The 19,796-nt window shown below is 34.9% G+C and overlaps 1 protein-coding gene across 5 annotated transcripts in view; it reads left to right on the forward strand.

The window, feature by feature from the left end:
- The window catches only part of LOC105470832 (ATPase 13A4), a 169,874-nt gene that overhangs the window by 66,560 nt on the left and 83,518 nt on the right, over nt 1-19,796 (forward strand). For 4 of the 5 annotated variants that reach the window (XM_071090649.1, XM_071090645.1, XM_071090646.1 and 1 more), the window contains 5 exons: nt 2,941-3,011; nt 3,104-3,184; nt 4,708-4,777; nt 6,231-6,365; nt 12,251-12,320. In XM_071090649.1, coding sequence (XP_070946750.1) covers nt 2,941-3,011; nt 3,104-3,184; nt 4,708-4,777; nt 6,231-6,365; nt 12,251-12,320 — 427 coding nt within the window. The remainder of the gene's footprint in view (nt 1-2,940; nt 3,012-3,103; nt 3,185-4,707; nt 4,778-6,230; nt 6,366-12,250; nt 12,321-19,796) is intronic. The other variant, XM_071090647.1, reaches the window with a different exon arrangement.

Consider the following 19,796-nt stretch of genomic DNA (forward strand, 5'->3'; position numbering starts at 1 on the left):
GAATGGAATATCTTTTCAATTATTTTTGTCTTCTTCAATTTCTTGCAATAATGTTTTGTAGATTTTAGTGTAGAGATTTTTCAAGACCTTGGTTAAATTTATTCCTACGTATTTTATTATTTTTTTGTAGCCGTTGCCAATGGGATAGTTTCTTGATTTCTTTTTCAGATAGTTTGCTATTAGTTATAGAAATGCTGCTGATTTTTATACATTGATTTTGTATTCTGTAACTCTACTGAATTTGTTTATTAGTTTTTTTGTGTGTGTGGAGGCTTTAGGATGTTCTATATATGATATCATGTCATCTGCCAAAAGGGGCAACTTAAGTTCTTTTCCAATTTTGATGTCTTTTACTTCTTTCTCTTGCCTAATTGCTCTGGCTAGGACTTCCTGTAATATGTTGAATAAAAGTGATGAAAACAGGCATTCTTGTCTTGTTCTAGATCTTACAGGAAAAACTTACAATATTTTCTAGTTTTGTATAATATTAGCTATTGATTTGCATGGCTTTTCTTGTGTTAAGATGCATTCCTTCTATATCTGTTTTGTTGAGTTTTTATCATGAAAGGATGTTGAATTTTGTCAGATGCTTTTCTGTATTTGTTCAAATGATCATATGGTGTTTGTGTTTCATTCTGTTAATGTGATATTTTATGTTTATTCATTTGTATATGTTGAATCATCCTTGTATGCCGGGATGAATTCCACATGATCATGGTAAATGATCTTTTAAATATGCTGTTAACTTTAATTTTGTTGACAACTTTTGCTTCTAGGTTTGTCAGGAATATTGACATATGGTTTTCTTTTTTGTTTTGCTCTTCTCTAGTTTTGTTATCAGGGTGAAGCATAGATGAATTTGGAAATATTTTCCCCTCTTCAATTTTTGCAATAGTTTGAGTAGAATTGGTGTTCTTTAAATGTTTAGTAGAATTCAGCAGTGAAGCCATCAGGTACTGAGCTTTTCTTTGATGCAAGACTTTTTATCACTGATTCAATCTCTGCTAATTCATCTGTTCACATTTTCTATTTTTTCATGATTCAATCTTGATAGCTTACATGTGTCCAGGAATTTTTCCATTTCTTCTAGATTTATCAAACTTGTTGGTATATAATTGTTTATAATAATCTCCTGGGTTTTTTGTATTGCTTTGTTATCATTTGTAATGTCTCTTTTTTCATTTCTGATTTTATTTGAGTCTTCCCTTTTTTTCTTTAGTCTGACTAGACGTTTGTTAATTTTGTTTATCTTTTAAAAAATCCAGCTCTTTGGGTTTTTTGACCTTTTGTTTTCTCGTTTTATTTACCTCTGTTCTGATCTTTATTATTTCCTTCTTTCTATTAATTTTGGATTTAGTTTGTTCTCATTTTTCCCTGAGGTGCAATGTTAGATTGTCTATTTGAGATCATTCTTTTTTGTATAGAGGTATTTATTGCTATATGCGTTCCTCTTAGAACAGCTTTTTCTGTATCCCATAGGTTTTTGATAAGCTGTGTTTTCATTTTCATTTGTCTCAAGAAATTTTGAAATTTCTCTTTTAATTTCTTTGTTGACCAAAGGTTGTTCAAGAGCATGTTGTTTAATTTGTATGTATTTGCAAAGTTTCTGAAGTTTTTCTTGCTTTTATTGATTTCTACTTTTATACTATTGTAGTCAGAAAAAAATACTTGATATGATTTCAGTTTTTGAAATTTGTTAAGACTTGTTTGTGACCTAATGTATAATCTATTCTGGATACTGTTCCATGAGCAGTTGAGAAGAATGTATATTCTGCAACTGTTGAATGGAATGTTCTGTAAGTGTCTGTTAGGTCCATTTGGTCTACATTGTAGTTTAGATTTGATATTTCTTTGTTAATTTTCTGTCTGGATGATCTGTTCTTTGCTGTGAGTGAGGTGTTGAAATTCTCTACTATCATTGTGTTGCAGTCAATTTCTCCCTTTGGTTTTATTAATATTTGCTTTACATATTTAGGTGCTCCCATGTTGGGTGCATACATATGAGCGTTAATCCCTTACTGAATTGACTCCTTTGTCATTATGCAATGATCTTCTTTGTCTCTTTTTATAGTTTTAATTTAAAGTGTATCTTATCTGACATAAGTATAACTATTTCTAATCTCTTCTGGTTTCCATTTTCATGGAATGTCTTCTTCCATTCTTTCATTTTCATCCTATGTATGTTATTACTAGTTAAATGATTCTTCATAGGTTGCATATAGTTGGGTCTTTTTATGTTAGAAAGAAAAATGACTGGGCACTGCTTTTCATTAAAAAGAAAACTTTACTGAGGACTTCTGTAACCTCATTATCTGTGTAAGTAATTTCTTCTCAACTCCGGTATCAATACTTCGGTTTCAGTTTGTCTTTCTAGCTTCGTTCTTCATTCTACAAATAGGCGTGCTCACTGGCCTTCTTCCCCCAAACTAACTTGTGAGCAATCTCTTTAAAATACTTTCTATTTTCTCATCTGAGTAAAAGTCTTCTAATCCTTCAACACTGTAACTCATACATCATCTCCATCATATTGCCTTCCATCATCTTCTCTCTCTTTATGTCTATAGCATTTCAAAAACGTATTTTTTATTTTATTATGTTTTAATTTTTTTGACATGTACATATTGGACTCTATGTCTTTTTTTTTTTTGGAAATTTTTCCTTCTTAGTTTATAAAGTAGTAGAATGCAGAGACTAAGTTTTATTCATATATATTTTTCTATATAGTAGGTCCGTGATACATGTTGATTAAATGATGACTTCTAATAAAGAGTACCATTTGTATAGTAGAAAAGCAAAGGATAAGTTAGAAAAGGATAAAATCTTAAATAAGTATGTTAAAGTTTTATCTTTGCTTTTTAAACAAATGCTTCTTTAGCCACTGGTTGCTGTTTATTCTCTGATCCTCAAACTAGAGGTTTTCTTAGTACTTTTCTTTTGCAGGTGAGATGCATAAAAGTGCAGAAAATAAGATATGTTTGGAACTACTTAGAAGGACAGTTCCAGAAAATTGGGTAAGTTGTTTTAGCGAGTACAGCCAAAGAAGAAAAATGTTATCTCAAAAATATTATTGCTAAATATGTTCTTTTCATTATTATTATTTTAGCTCTTTGGAAGACTGGCTCAGTTCTGCCAAGATACATCAAAAATTTGGATCAGGCTTGACAAGAGAAGAACAAGAGATTAGGTACCATGCATGTTATTGCCTATACTAGCTCAAAAGGATTATTATCAGTTAGCCAAATAGACAGCTCAGTAAATAGTTATCTTAATGGATTAATATCAGAAAATATTGTACAGCTCTATTTAGTAATTGTTAAATTAAATCTTTCACATACATTATATTATGTCATCTTCAGAGCAACCTTATGGGGCAGGCAGAACAGACATTATCACCATTTCCATACAATGAACGAGAAATCTGAGACTCAGAAAGATTTCATGGCTGGAACAAGGTCACACAGATGGGAATTAGCAGCGGAAGAACTAATTCGAGGCCCACACTCCTGGCTGCAGATGTAGTGCTCTTTCTACTCCATACAATGTTTCTCAAGGTTATTATAATATAAAGTTGAGCCAGTTTAGGTTATAATCAAGAAATACATCTTAGATCATGATAATGCAGTTAAATAATAACCATGGAGCAGCAGTAGAACACCATGCAAGATGTGTAGCTCCACAATTCCAAATGAATTATTAGGCAGAGAAGAGAGATTTAGGGAGGGCACTGGTATGTCAAGAGTCTGTGGGCTTTGAACAAATATCTTTTCCTCCCTGGACCTTTGTTTCCCAATCATAGACAGGGGGAGAAGGACTCTTTAAAGGCCTTGCTGTTCTAAGTTTCTATGATTCACATGCTTCGCCCTTCCCCATTTCTAGTACTTTGAAGAGATGTAGAGCCTAGCAGAATCTGCATCAGCTGGGAGCTTGTTAGAAATGCATGATCTCAGACCACTTTTCATCCCGTTGAATCAGAATCTTCATTTTAACAATATTACCAAGTGAGCTATATAAATGTTAAAGTTTGAGAAGCACTGCTCTCATACATTTGACCAAGCTATTTAATCTGAGCATCGAGGTGGAAGACACAGAGAAAGCGGTTAGTGTTTTCAACAGTAACGTAACTCGTAAATGTCTTTCCTCTGCATAATCAAAGAAACACATCTCTGAGTTTTAGAGACACTGAATCAAAAAGCCGAATAGTTATGCGTGTAGAGTTATTTTTGAGATCACAGAACTTTCCACCTACATCAAAATACGTTCTGAAGTTTTCCAGAACTACTAAATAGGGGTAGGAAAGTAGAAACAGCATTTCCTTATCAATAAAGGTATTTTCTCTTAACTGTCTCATGGTCTTATAGTAATAAAACTGGAATTGAGGAGAGACAGAGTTGGGAACATGCCAATCCTGAAACTACTTGAATGAGACAATATTTAATATTAAATACCCAAAATACCATTTAGAAAAATATTTAGACCTTGGGAAGAATATAGTTCTAGAAACAATATGGTCATATTTATCGTTTTTGCAACTGGGAACCCTCACCTCCCATTATTTTGAGAAGGATGGGAATGGTATATAACAAGGGAGGCTTATGTTGGTCCCACGAGTGAGAAATTGAACATGGAATAGACTTTTTTCTGAATAGGTGAGGAGTGAGTTTTAATTTTATTATTTGTGATGGAGTGATATGTGATTTCTTTCTATAGGAGGTTAATATGTGGGCCTAATACTATCGATGTTGAAGTTACACCAATTTGGAAACTGCTCATCAAGGAGGTAATTTCTCCAGCATTTTCTCTTGGTGTTGGATAGAAAATAAAGAAGTTTGACTCCATTGAAATAATCAGGAGTGCTACTTGTTAATAAGTAACTATAATATAGAATATATTTTGGAAGTATGCCAAGCATATTATCCTCATATCTCTTGGTTACTCTTTTTCTTCAAGTGGTTCTTTTGCAGATTGCCATATGCAAGACAGGGTGTGAAACTCATTGTACTTACTTAACATTTAGTGGCTGGATGAATGTAATGTTTCTTTTCTTTTTTAATACTGTGCTGCTTAACTTGTTTCAACTTCGTGAAACTCAATTTTTTTAAGCTAATCCTTTTGTTAGGTAACAGATACAAGTTCCTTGGTGCCTAAAAATGTAGGAAGAAAAAACCCCATTTATTCAGCCTTATTAGTACTGGAGATCTCAAGGTATAAGATGAAATTTCCCTTTTGGACCCTATCACTGGGATCCTCATTTTTTCACTTTACAATGATTATTGTCAAACCATAGCCCTCTAGCTGTACTCTGGCTTCCCTGTGCTCCCTCTCCACTCCTCCTTGCCTTAGAAAAGCTTACTAAACTTAAGGTGCTTTTAAAGTATTTCCAGCAAGCTGTCAGGCATGAAAGAAAGTAAAACAAACCAATGGGGAATGTTTCTGTGTGCTGCCTCTCTAACCAGAAGAAAGGATTGCCATTTCTGTTTTAGACAGAAGGAAACCAACTAGGGGGAATTTCAGTTAAGGCACAACATGTTTTTTGACCAAAGCTGAATTCCAGCTGTTGAAGTTAACAGCTACTCTCTCGCACAGCGTTCTAGATGCTCTTTTGCAGCTTACTGCTTTCTACTTAACAAGAACATGCAGTCTTCAACTCACCCATTAATCAAGTTCCTTAACGACTTCAAATATGGCAGGTGTTATGTCATAGAGAAGAAGAGACTAGAAAGTATTTTAACTTTGTAAACCTGAACTAATACTTCACCTTTCTGAAGGCCAGTAAATGTAAACAGGAGATGACAACATCTACTCCTTAAATAACTATTGTAATGGTCAACATGTCAATACGTGAGACACTACTTTGTAAATTGTAAAGTGCGGCAGTGATTAAAAGTAAGTGCTCTGGGGTCAGATTGCCTGGGTTTAAGTCTTGGGTCTGTGGCAATCATGGTCGCATGACTTTGGACGTATTTCTCAAGATCTAAGGTTCAGTTTCTTTATCATTACAATGGAGATAAGTAACTTCTGGTTAATAAGGTAATTGTGGGAATTCAATGAGAAAATTCAAGTAAAGTTGCTTAGAGCAGTGTCTGGCACTTGTCAGTTGCTGAATAAATATAATAAGACTATTGTGTGGGATGATGTATGTCATGAAGATGAGTATGAAAACAAGTAAATAAAGAGCTAAGTGTGAAGCCTAAAAATCTCGCTTGCTTTCCTGTTTTTATGTCTGCCAACAGGTTCTAAATCCATTTTATATATTTCAACTCTTCAGTGTCTGTTTGTGGTTTAGTGAAGACTATAAGGAATATGCTTTTGCCATCATAATCATGTCCATAATTTCCATATCTTTGACAGTATATGATCTCAGAGAGGTGAGTTTCTCTATTAGTTCTATGGTTTCAGAAAGAGAAGAATAGTGACTTTATTAAAAATTTGTTAGAAAGGAGTATCAGGAAATAGTCACTTCCTACTCCATAGTAAATGAGACCAAGTTTATAAATATGTAGCACAGTAAGCAGTGTTCAACAATTTAGTTCTTTCCCTTTCCTCCCATTCCAATCTCTGACATTTGAAGTTATTTTTCCTCTCTCTTTAATTTACTTAAGACTAATTAGCCAGAACAACATGCAAAGGTTTATGAATTGTGAATATGTGAAAAAATGCACGTAGAGAATACTGATGGGATTTGAAGATGTGGAAGAGAGATGGAAGGTGGAGGAGTCTATTTAATATGCACTCCTTTGCCATTTATGTTTGGCTGGTACTCATTTGTCAAGGCCGCAGTCCAGCTCCTGGCTTTCTTTATGCCTACACCAGGTTTCTAGATACTGTTGGAAAAAAAAATAACATAGAACAGATTGGTTGGTTGCACTATAAATCTGCGAATTCCAACCTCATCTGGGCAAGCCTTCGGTTCATCTCTAATCGAGGTGCTCTCCCGTCCTCTGAAATGAGGGTTTCAAGCCATCTCTGTCTTCTGGTGTCTGCGGTGCCCGTCTTCTCATATTCCACTCTTTCTTTAACTCAGCAGATATCACTTATTTCACAAAAAAGACGGAAGCCGTAAGACAGAAAATTGCCCAACTCCTCACTTTCCGAGTGCCAAATGACTCATCTCTGCAGCCCCCTCCTGCCCTGACCTCTCATTTTAGTGGAGGAAGTGCCCTCGGCCGTGCCTGCGAGACCATCCTCTTCCACCTTCTTGGGGTGCTTATGCAGTCCACGAGTGACTCCTCTCTTCTCCTCAAGAGCCTTCCCATCAACATTTAACATTCTCAAATTCTCCTAACTTGAAAACAAAACTCAAACAAAACAGTTTCTTCTCTTGACCATGCTTCTGCCTTCAGCTACTACTATATCACTCTTTTTCCATTCACAGTAAAACTTCTAGAGTCTTTGTCTCTGTTATCATTAGTTACTCATCTTCCTCTTACTTTTCAGTCATGCCGACATGCCTTCCTCCCTCATGACTCCATTTAAACAAATCTTGTTAAGGTCGCCACTGTGATCCCAAAGCCCATAGATCATTTTAAAATTTAAAAAGTTCTTTTAAAATTAGCTTTTTTTTTTTCCTTAATAGAAAGGGCAATATGTGGCTATGATAAAAATAAAATTCAAACAGAACAAAAGAGTGTGAATAAAAATTAAGGCTTCCTCCCGTTGGGAAAACTTCTGAGTGTTCAGGTCCTCTTTCAAGATACATCCACTAGGACCCTATTTTCTGTATACTTTCAGCAATATTAAATGCATATGCATTAATTTGTTTAACAGAATGAATATATTCTATGTACACTGTTCTGCACTTGAATTTTACTTACTTATTTATTTATTTTTGAGACGGAGTTTTGCTTTCATCGCCCAGGCTGGAGTGCAATGGGGCGATCTCGGCTCACTGCAAACTCTGCCTCCTAGGTTCAAGGAATTCTCCTGCCTCAGCCTCCCAAGTAGCTGGGATTACAGCCGTGTGCCACCACGCCCAGCTAATTTTTGTATTTTTAGTAGAGACGGGGTTTCACCATGATGATCTGAATGGTGTCGATCTCCTGACCTCCAGTGATCCACCCGCCTCGGCCTCCCAAAGTGCTGGGATTACAGGCATAAGCCACCGTGCCCAGCCTCCACTTGAACTTCTTACCTATTATATCCTATATAAATATCTTTCTGCATCTGCACAAATACATTTTCTCTAGATGTATCATAATTTTTAACAGTCCAATATTGATATGCATTTGGTTGTTTCTAGTCTTTTGCTACTAAGACAATGCTGCAAAAGCATCCTTGCACATATATCTTTTCATACATCTATATATATGTATGCATATGACACATATTACATATGTATACATATGTATATAACAAGTATATATGCTTATAAATATCTGTATTGATATATAGAAAATTTCTGCAATTGAAATTACTTAGTCATAAGCTAGGTACACTATTTTAATGCATGTTGTCAAAATGCCTCTTAAAAAAGGTAATACTGGCCAGGTATGGAGGCTCACACCTGTAATCCCAGAATTTTGGGAGGCTGAAGTGGCAGGATAGCTTAGACCCAGGAGTTCAAGACCAGCCTGAGCAACATAGTGAGACCTCATCTCTCCGTATATAAAAAAGTAATACCAATTTACATTCCTTACAACAGTAGATAAGTTTTTCTTATCTTTACCAATATAAGTGAAAACAGAATTCAGTAACTCTAATCATGTTTTCTATTATGACTTGAGCATTTCTTCACACTTTAGGCCATTTGTATTTCTTTTACTGTGAACTCTTTGTGTCCTTTATCAATTTTTATTGGGTTCTTGGTGTTTTGCTTGCTAATGTTATGGTCCCCCTGCAGTGGATTTTTTTTTTTTCTGCAGTACAGATTTCGCTAAACCTCTCAGTTGGATTTGACACAGTTAACTGCTCTGTTCTTTCTGACGCACTCTTTTCCTTGGCTTCAGTGACAGCACACTCTGCATCCTCTCCAGCTGCTCTTTTCCATTCTCTTTTGATAGCTCGTCCTTCTCTATCTGACTTTTAAAAAATGAGTGTTCCAAAGTCAAAACAACAGGAAAATGCATATAATGTAAAGGCTCCATTTGTCTCTCCTACTCCACTTGGCCAACTGCTTACATTAGTTTCTTGTGTAATCTTCCAAAAAAGTTTTTAGGCAAACGCAGCAAATACAAGTATATGTATTTTCTTTTTTTCTTATCTAAGTGGTAGCATAATTACATTATTTTCTAACTTGCTATTTAAAAAATTACTATTAATATATCTTGAGGATCTTTTCATGCAAGTACATAAAAGATTCTTCATTATTTTTATAGCCGTACATGCCAATGACTTCAAAGGCATATGCTAATGACTTTCAAATTTGTATGTGTAGCTCAAAGCCAGATATCTCTTTTCAGTTCCAGACTCATAGCTTCAACTACCTATTTGATATCCCCACCTTAATATCAAAAAATCACCTTAAATTCAACATTCTCAACATAAAACTCAAGGATTCTTCTCCTCAAATCTGCACTTAGGTTTTTCTGATTTGATAGCAGACACTACTGACCATTCCATTGCACAAGCCAGAAATCTGGTTGCCAACCTTGAAACTTTCTTCTTCCCCTTCAATTACACAGGAAGTCCTTTGATTTTTTCCTTCCTAAATATCTCTTGGCATCATTCACTTTTTTCCACCCTAGCACTATTAAGGTTCGAGTTAGTATCGTTTTCTACCTTGCAATCACCTCCCATCTGGCCTCCATACATCATTCTTGCAGAATACGATTATTTACAAGCTTTTATCACTAAAATGCTTCAAAATATTCCCATTGCTCTTACAATAAACTTCTTTTTTTTTTTTTTTTTTTTTTTTTTTTTTTTTTTTTTTTGAGACGGAGTCTCGCTCTGTCGCCCAGGCTGGAGTGCAGTGGCCGGATCTCAGCTCACTGCAAGCTCCGCCTCCCGGGTTTACGCCATTCTCCCGCCTCAGCCTCCCGAATAGCTGGGACTACAGGCGCCCGCCACCTCGCCCGGCTAGTTTTTTGTATTTTTTAGTAGAGACGGGGTTTCACCATGTTAGCCAGGATGGTCTCGATCTCCTGACCTCGTGATACACCCGTCTCGGCCTCCCAAAGTGCTGGGATTACAGGCTTGAGCCACCGCGCCTGGCCACAATAAACTTCTAAATCTCATCGCAGACTTTAAAGCTTTACCTCGAGACTCACAAACTTTTTAGTTTCTAGAGCTCTTTAAACTCTTAAAAATCACTGAGGATCTCTAAGAGTTTTAAATCTTGTAGGTTATATCTATTGGTATTTACCAAATTAAGAATTAAAACTCAGAATCATAAAATATTTATTATTTTAAAATAATAACAACATATTTGTATATAAATATATATTTAAAGACAACTGTATTTTCCAAAATAAAAATAATTTAGTGAGGAGAACGGCATTATTTTACATTTTTGCAAATCTCTTTTATGTTTGGTTTAATAGACGACAATTGGATTTTCTTTTTTTTTGGCTTCTAAGCAACAGAATTTATTTCTTTAGTTACGGAGGCTGGAAAGTTCAAGATCAAGATGCCAGCAGATTCAGTGTCTGGTGAGGTCTCTCGTCTTGGTTCAGAGATGGCACCTTCTTACTGCATCCTCACATGGTGAAAGAGACATGGCATCTCTCCTGGGCCTCTTTTATAAGGGCACTAAAATTATTCATGACCTAATCACCTTTCAAAGGCCCCTCCTCCTAATATCATCATCTCGGGGGTTAGGATTTCAATACATGAATTTTGGGTCACATTCAGACCGTGGCAGTCTTTTAAAAAATTTCTATATCAGTTGATTTAAATACTTTAATAATTGTACTTCTTTTTTTTAATTTCTGACAATTGGATTTTTGTAACTGCTTCTGCATTTAGTCTATTGTGATATGAAACACCACTCAGCCTCTGGACATCTCCACTGTACACTTGTGCGAGAGTAAGATTCTAAAAGGCAATTAACGTCTTAGTGCTATTATGAAAACAGTATACCTGCTCAGCCCCTGTGGGACATTCCTCGGGCCCTCTCTACGAACTGCTGCTGCACGTGTACGTGTAACTGCTGCTTTGACTTCTTTCTTCTGCCTTGATTCACCCAGCATCTCCCTTGCTTTCTGCCCTCCAGATGCACTAGATCTTTTTGTTTCCTGACACATACTCTTTTTTTCTAACCTCAGAACAGTTTGATATGCCACCTGGAATTGTCCAATTTTTTTTCATCTTCATGATTTGCCCTTACCCCTTGACTAAATAACTCCTACTCAGATCTTAGGTTCAATGTCACTTCTTCAGGGGAGATTTCTCCTGATTAATAACCTTTGCTATATAAGATCCAAAAGTACTTTATTTTTTCTTCTTATTCCTGATTGTCATTATACATTTATATATGTAGTTACTTGATTAAAACCTACTTTTCTCAGTAGATTGTAAATTTCTTGGTGTTAAGAGCCATATCTCTTTTGTTCATTCTATTCCTGAAATATTAAAGTTTGCTCAATAAATGTTTGTTGATTAATGCACAAATGAGTAAAAGAATGAGTTACTCAAAAGCCAAACACCTGTCTTTTTGACAATGGCTTATTCTGTTAATCATTTTTAGAACACATTTATCAGATTTGCAAATAATTTGAAGCTAGGGAATTTAGGAAGTATCTTAAATGACAAAATCAGGATGACAAAATGAACACATTAAATGATTGGGACTTTTAACCCCCAGAATCAAGCAGGAGGTCTTTTACACAATAGTTTCCCAGTAATGTGGAATCAAATATAATTGTGTTTTTTATTTCTCTTACTGATTCACTCTCATCCCATATATTTCATTTATTACAACAACAAATATTATGAGGAAGTAGCAGGAACCATCAAACTCCTTATTCATTTATTGATTTTTATATTTATTTATTTATATATTTTTTGAGATGGAGTCTTGCTGTGTTGCCCAGGCTGGAGTTCAGTGTCAAAAACTCTTCTGAGTGGAAAGAGCATGCTGGAAATTCCTTTCTGCTGAAGAAAACGTACTTACTGCTGGGTGAAAATCACTAGGAATTGGATGCTTTTTCAATTAAATAATGAGCTACGTAGTCCTTTGTTTGTAGGCAGTACATTCCATTCAATTGGCAATAAGACAGTGTTCCATCTTTAAAGAAGCCTAGCACCTTACTTACTAATACCTAGAAACTATGCTCAAATAGATAACACTTCTCCATTTTCCCTTCTTTTTCAGCAATCTGTAAAACTCCACCATCTAGTCGAGTCACATAATAGCATTACAGCCTCTGTGTGTGGGAGAAAAGGTAAGTTCCATTATTTTAGATCTATGTGCTATTCACATGGAATCAGAAAAGAATTTAAATTTGTGTTTCTCATTGCTCCTGGTATTCTCATCTTCATATTCATTTTTCCTTAGGCATTTGTTCAAAGGGATGAGGAACTTAAGATTTTTTTTTTTTTTTTTTTTTTTTTACCTTAAGAACTACTATTGCGGTAGAACTGACATTGGTAAACTTAACATATTTATAGTGTAGTATTTGATATGTTTGGCATGTGTATATTCCCATGAAGCTGTCATAATCCTCAAGATAATGACGGTTCATCACTCCCAAAAGTTACCCTGTTCCTGCTTCTAGTTGTTTTCTCTCCCGCTTCCTCCCCCCTCCCCCATCCCTCAGGCAATCATTTATCAGCTTTCTGTCACGGTAGATTCATTTCCAGGCTCAATATTAATACATAAATGTCATTTTACAGTATGTATTCTTTGGGGTCTTTTATAATACATTTTTGGTTAATTTAGGGGGAGATCAAAGTTCATAGTTATTTTGGGATTTATCCATTTTATTAAGTGCATCAATCATTCATTCCTTTTATTTCTGAGGCTATCTCATTGTGCAGATACACTAGTTCGTTCATCCACTCACCTGTCAATGCATATTTGGGTTCCAGTCTTTGGCGATTCCCAGTAATGGTGTTATGATCATTTAGGTACAAGCCATGTATAGACATGCTCTTTCATTTCTTATGAGAAAATACCTAGCTATGGAACAGCTGGGTCATGTACTAGATAGATATTTAACATTTTAAGAAACTGCCAATATTGTGTCCAAAGTGGTGGCACCGTTTTACACCAGCAGCGTGAGAGTTCTAAGTGCTCCACATTCTTGACAGCATTTGGTATGGCCAGTCGTTTTAATTTTGGCCACTTTAGTGTGTGGTAGTATTTCATCCTTGTTTTAATTTGCATTTCCCTAATGACTAATGGCATTGAATATCTTTTCAAATTCTTATTTGCTGATCATATATCTTTTTTGGTGAAGTATTTGTTCAAGTTTGTTGCTTATTAGATTATTTTTATTATTAAAATTGAGTTTATTCCACATTACGGATATAAGTCCTTTATCAGATAAATGATTTGCAAATATTTTCTCTCAGTCTATGACTTACCTTCCCATTCTCTTTACAGTGTTTTTCCAAGAGCAGACATTTTTATTTTTGTTAAAGTCTAGTTTATCAATGTTTTCTTCTGTGGATCATGCTTTTGATGTAATTTTTAAGATATTTTGTCAAAGTCACCATGATTTTCTGTATTGTCTTTCAGAGTTTTAGGTTTTACATGTAGTTCTATATTACATTTTGATTTTGGCTTTTGTTTTTTTTGGATTAAGGGTCATTTTTTGCAAACAGATATCCAAATGTTCTAATACCATTTGTTGAAAAGATTATCTTTTCTCCACTGAATTGACTTTTCACATTTTGTCAAAAATCAATTGTTCACATGTGGGTGGATGTGTTTCTGGATTTCCTACCCAATTTTATTTTTTTGCTTTTTTTGTATTTGTGTTTTTATATCAATACCATACAATGTTGCTTTAATAGGTCTTAATAAGTTAATAAGTCTTGAAATAGGGTAATGTTAGTCCTACAGCCTTGCTCTTCTTTTTTAGAGTTATTTTGACACTATTGAGCCCTTCGGGTTTCCATATGACTTTTGAACTCAACCTGTCAATTTCTTTAAAAAATGCTGGGATTTCTTTAGAATTACAATAATTTATAGAAATACAGACTTCAGTTTGTAAATCTTTAGAAGCTCATTTAAAAATCTGTTAGAATTCCTATTAAGTACTAATATGAAATGTACAATAACATAAACAATTGTCACAAATAAAATTCAAAGATGTCAATGTTTGATGAGATATTTTCCATAACCTAGGGTTGCTTCCTTAGAGTATTCCTAGGATGTCTACTGATCTGTCTATTAAAGTCATGCAGTGGGAACAAATGTTGATTTTCTTTGCCAAGAAAATACCATAGATGAATATTAAAAACAGTTCTGTAAGCCAAAATTCACATCTGCACACACTTAAAATGTAGCTCTTTTTTAAAAAAATAATAATTTGTAATACATTCTGAAAAACACAAAAATGCTGTGTATCTGGCTGGGTTACCAGTGTTTAGCCTTAAGTGCAGTGATACAGGTTATGCAATTACTGAAACTGGTAAGTATATTCTAAATTGTGGAAATATGTATGTATTTTTGTGTTAGTAACTCTTTTTGGTATCTATTTCAGGCTTGTTTATAGTATATACATATGTAGAATATAAAGTTCAAAATATACTCTAGTGATGTAACCAACCAATTAAAGGAAATAAAATATTTTTAAGGGGAGTATAATGTTTTCCTGGTTAAAATTTATTTATTTATTTATTTTTATTTATTTTGGTATATGAATAAGTTCTTTAGTGGTGATTTCTGAGATTATGGTGCACCCATCACCTAAGCAGTGTACACTGTACCCAGTGTGTACTCTTATCCTTCATTCCCCTCCCACTCTTTGCCTTGAACCCCCAAAGTGCATTGTGTCATTCTTATGCCTTTGCATCCTCATAGCTTAGCTCCCACTTATGCGTGAGAACATATGATGTTTAGTTTTCAATTTCTGAGTTACCTCACTTAGAATAACAGTCTCCAATTTCATTCAGGTTGCTGCAAATGCCATTATTTCATTTTTTATGTCTGTATGCTATTCCATGTTATATACATGCCACATTTTCTTTATCCACTCATAGATTGATGGGCATTTGGGCTTGTTCCATATTTTTGCAGTTACAAATTGTGCTGCTTTAGACATGCACATGCAAGTATCTTTTTCATATAATGACTTCTTTTCCTCTGGGTAGATAGGAGTGGAATTGCTGGATCAAAGGGTAGATCTACTTTTAGTTCTTGAAGGAATCTCCGTACTGTTTTCCATAGTGGTTTTACCAGTTTACATTGCCACCAACAGTGTAAGAGTGTTCCCTTTTCACCACATCCTTGTGAACATCTGTTAATTTTTGATTTTTTGATTATGGCCATTCTTGCAGGAGTAAGGTGATATCGCATTGTGGTTTTGATTTGCATTTCCCTGATCATTACTGATGTTGAGCACTTTTTCATATGTTTCTTGGTCATCTTTATATCTTCTTTCAAGAATTGTCTATTCATGTTCTTAGCCCAATTTTTGATGGCATTGTTTGTTTTTTTCTTGCTGATTTGAGTTCCTTGTAGATTCTGGGTATTAGTCCTTCAACAGAAGTATAGATTGCAAAGATTTTCTCCCACTATGTGGATGTTCTGTTTATTCTGCTGGTTATTTCTTTTGCTGTGCAGAAGCTTTTCAGTTTAATTAAGTAATTAAGTACCATGTATTTATCTTTGTGTGTGTGTGTGTGTGTTTGCTTTTGGGTTCTTGTTATGAAGCCTTTGGCTAAGCCAATGTCTAGAAGAGTTTTTCCAATGTTATCTTCTAGGATTTTTATGGTTTCAAGTCTTAGATTTAAGCCTTTGATCCGTCTTGAGTTGGTTTTTGTATAAGGTGAGAGAAGAGGATTCAGTTTCATTCTCTACATGTGGCTTGCCAATTATCCCAGCACCATTTGTTGACTAGGGTGACCTTTTCCCACTTGTTGTTTTTGTTCACTTTGTCAAAGATCAGTTGGCTGTAAGTGTTTGGCTTTATTTCTAAGTTCTCTATTGTGTTTCATTGGTCTATATCCCCATTTTTATACTAGTACCATGCTGTTTTGGTGACTGTGGCCTTACACTATAATTTGAAGTTGGGTAGTGTGATGCCTCCAGGTTTGTTCTTTTTGTTTCATCTTGCTTTGGCTATGCAGATTCTTTTTTGGTTCTATATGAATTTTAGGATTATTTTTTCTAATTCTGTGAAGAATGATAGTGGTATTTTCATGGAAATTGCATTGAATTTGTAGATTGATTTTGGCAGTATGGTCATTTTTACAATATTGATTCTACCCATCCATGAGCATGGGACATATTTCCATTTGTTTGTATCATTTATAATTTCTTTCAGCAGGGTTTTGTAGTTTTCCTTACAGAGATCTTTCACCTCTTTGTTTAGGCATATTTCTAAGTATTTTATCGTATTTTGCAGCTATTATAAAAGGAGTTACATTCTTTACTTGATTCTTAGCTTGGTCACTGTTGATGTATAGCAGAACTACCGATTTGTATACATTAATTTTGTTTCCTGAAACTTTGCTGAATTCATTAACCAGTTCTAGGAGCTTTTTGGATGAGCCTTTAGAGTTTTCTTGGTATACTATCATATCATCAGTGAACAGTGACTGGTTGACTTCCTCTTTACTGATTTGGATGCCCTTTATTTCCTTCTCTTGTCTGATTTTTCTGGCTAGAACTTCCAATATTATGTTGGATAGAAGTGGTGAATGTGGGCATCCTTGTCTTGTTCCAGTTCTCAGGGGAAATGCTTTCAACTTTTCCCCATTCAGTATAATGTTAGCTGTGGATTTGTCATAGATGGCTTTTATTACCTTAAGGCATGTCCCTTCTATGCCAATTTTGCTGTGGGTTTTAATAATAAAGGGATGCTGGATTTTGTTAAATGCTTTTTCTGCGACTGTTGAGATGATCATGTGATTTTGTTTTAAATTTTCTGTATGTGGTGCATCACATTCATTGACCTGTGGATGTTAAATCATCCCTGCATTCTTGGTATGAAACCCACTTGATCATGGTGGATTATCTTTTTGGTATGCTGCTGGATTCAGTTAGTTAGTATTTTCTTGAGCAGTTTTGCATCTATGTTCATCAGGGACATTGGTCTGTAGTTTTCTTTTTTCATTATGTTCTTCCCTGGTTTTGGTATTAGGGTGATACTGGCTTCAAAAAATGATTTAGGGAGGATTTCCTCTTTCTCTCTCCTGTGGAATAGTGTCAACAAGTTTGATACCAATTTTTCTTTGACTGTCTGATAGAATTCATCTGTGAATCTGTCTGGTCCTGGACTTTTTTTTTCTTGGTAACTTTTTAATTACCACTTTAATCTTGCTGCTTTTTATAGGTCTGTTCACAGTTTATATTTTTTCCTGGTTTAACCTAGGAGGGTTGTATAATTCCAGGAATTTATCCGTCTCCTCTAGATTTTCTAGTTTATTCGCATAAAGGTGCTCATAGCATCCTTGAATGATCTTTTGTGTTTCTGTGGTATCAGCTGTAATATCTCCCATTTTGTTTCTTATTGAGCTTATTTGGATCTTCTCTCTTCTTTTCTTGGTTAATCTCACTAATGGTCCATCAATTTTATTTATCTTTTCAAAGAACCAGCTTTTTGTTTTATTTATCTTTTGTGGGCTTTTTTTGTTTTGTTTTGTTTCAGTTTCATTTAGTTCTGCTCTGATCTTGGTTATTTATTTTCTTCTGCTGGGTTTGGGTTTGGTTTATTCTTGTTTCTCTAGTTCCTTGAGGTGTGACCTTAGATTGTCTATTTGTGCTCTATCAGACTTTTTGATGTAGGCATAAAAAATGCTGGGATTTTTATTGGGATTGTGCTGAACCTATAGATACATTTATGGAAAATTGACATAGTAACATGTTTCAATCTTTTGCTCTATGAATGTAACACTGCTTCGTTTGTTTAGGTCTTTGATTTCTTTGGCAGTGTTTTGCAGTTTTCAGTGTATGGGTCTTACACACTTTTTCTCAGATTTATTTTTAAGTAATTCATATTTTTGATGCTATTGTAAATGATATTTTAAAATGTAAATGTTCAGTTGTTCATTTGCTAGTAGTTCCATCATGTAAATGTGCTGATCAGTAGTTTGCTTCACATTAAGGAGAGACCCTCTGCAGATCTTTTTGGCTCTCCCCTGAACAGTTACCTCCCCAGCTATGAACTCAAGCTGCCAAGATCTCTATTGATGCTCATCTTTGTGTTCTGAACTCAGTAGTCATCTGGACTTGGTCTGGTTTTCCTTCTCTGCCTAGTGACTTGGAAACTCTTTAAAGACAGTAAGCGTGGCAAATGTAGAACACCTTTATTTGTTTCCCATCTCTTTCATTGTTTGATGTTCAGTGTCTAAAACCCATTTTTCCATATCTTTTATACAGTTGTTTCCAGTGGGAAGATAATTCTTGTCCTTTTTATTCTCTTTTGGCTGGAAGTGAATTTTTACCTTTTAAAAATATAATTGGTCATTTTTTTTGTCCATACTTTTTATGATAAAACACTTTGAACATATATAACAGTAGAGAGAATACTATAATAAAACCTCATGTACCTGTCACACAGATTAAATAATTATCAACCTATTGAATCTCTTTTTCATCTGTTCTATTAACTCTCCACCCTACATTATTTTGGAACTATCCCAGATACTATATTTTATTTGAAAATATTTCAGCATATAGCTCTAAAATATAAAGAGTCTTTTTAATTCCTTTATCACATCTTTTAAAACCTCATAATTTGAAAATAGTTATACAGGCAATGTTCAGATTTCCTCAATAGAGTCAAGTACGTGTGTAGATATACTTATGATACATATACAAGCACTTTTGTTTTATTGCCCCTTGCTTGATTGTGCTTCAAAGATACTGCATTTTTTGTTTCCAACTGAAGATTTCTGACAATCCTGCATTGAGCAAGTCTATCCGTGCCGTTTTTCTAAAAGCATGTGCTGTCTTCGTATCTCTGTGTCATGTGTTGGTAACTCTGGAAATGCTTCAGACTTTTTCATTGTGATTATATCTGTTATGGCAGTCTGTGGTCAGTGATATTTGATATTACTACGCTAAGTGCTTTGGGGCACTATGAACCATGCTCATGTAAGATAGCAAACTTAATCAGTGTTAGATGTTCCCCAACTGGCCATTCCCATCTCTCTCTCTCTTTCCTCGGGCATCCCTGCTCCCCGAGACCCAACAGTATTAAAATTAGATCGATAAATAACCCTACGCTGGTTTCTAAAAAGTGTTCTAGCTAAAGGAAGAGTTACGTGTTTCTGATTTTCAAATAAAGTTAGAAATGATTAAGCTTTGTGCGGAAGACATGTTGAAAGCCAAGATGCACTGAAAGCTGCGACTCTTGCACCAGTTTCCTTTGTGAATGCAAAGGAAAAGTTGTTGAAGGAGATGAGAAGCACTCCTCCAAAAGTGAACACACAAATGATCAAAAGCGAAGCAGCCTTACTGCTGATGTGGAGGAAGTTGTAGTGGTCTGAGCAGAAGCTCAAACCAGTCACACTTCTGTAAGACAAAGCCTAATCCAGAGTCAGGCCTTAACTCTTTAATTCTATGAAGGCTGAGAGAGGTAAGAAAACTACAGAAGAAAAGTCTGAAGCTAGCAGAGTTAGGCTTATGAGGTTTAAAGAAAGAAGCCATCTCCATACGTAAAAATGGTCAGTGAAGTAGCAGTACCAGATACGGTACTATAAACCTCAATGAGAATGTTACAAGTACTCATTTTAATGGCGTT

Source organism: Macaca nemestrina, chromosome 2, assembly GCF_043159975.1.
Source record: "Macaca nemestrina isolate mMacNem1 chromosome 2, mMacNem.hap1, whole genome shotgun sequence".
In the NCBI taxonomy this organism is placed as follows: Eukaryota; Metazoa; Chordata; class Mammalia; order Primates; family Cercopithecidae; genus Macaca; species Macaca nemestrina.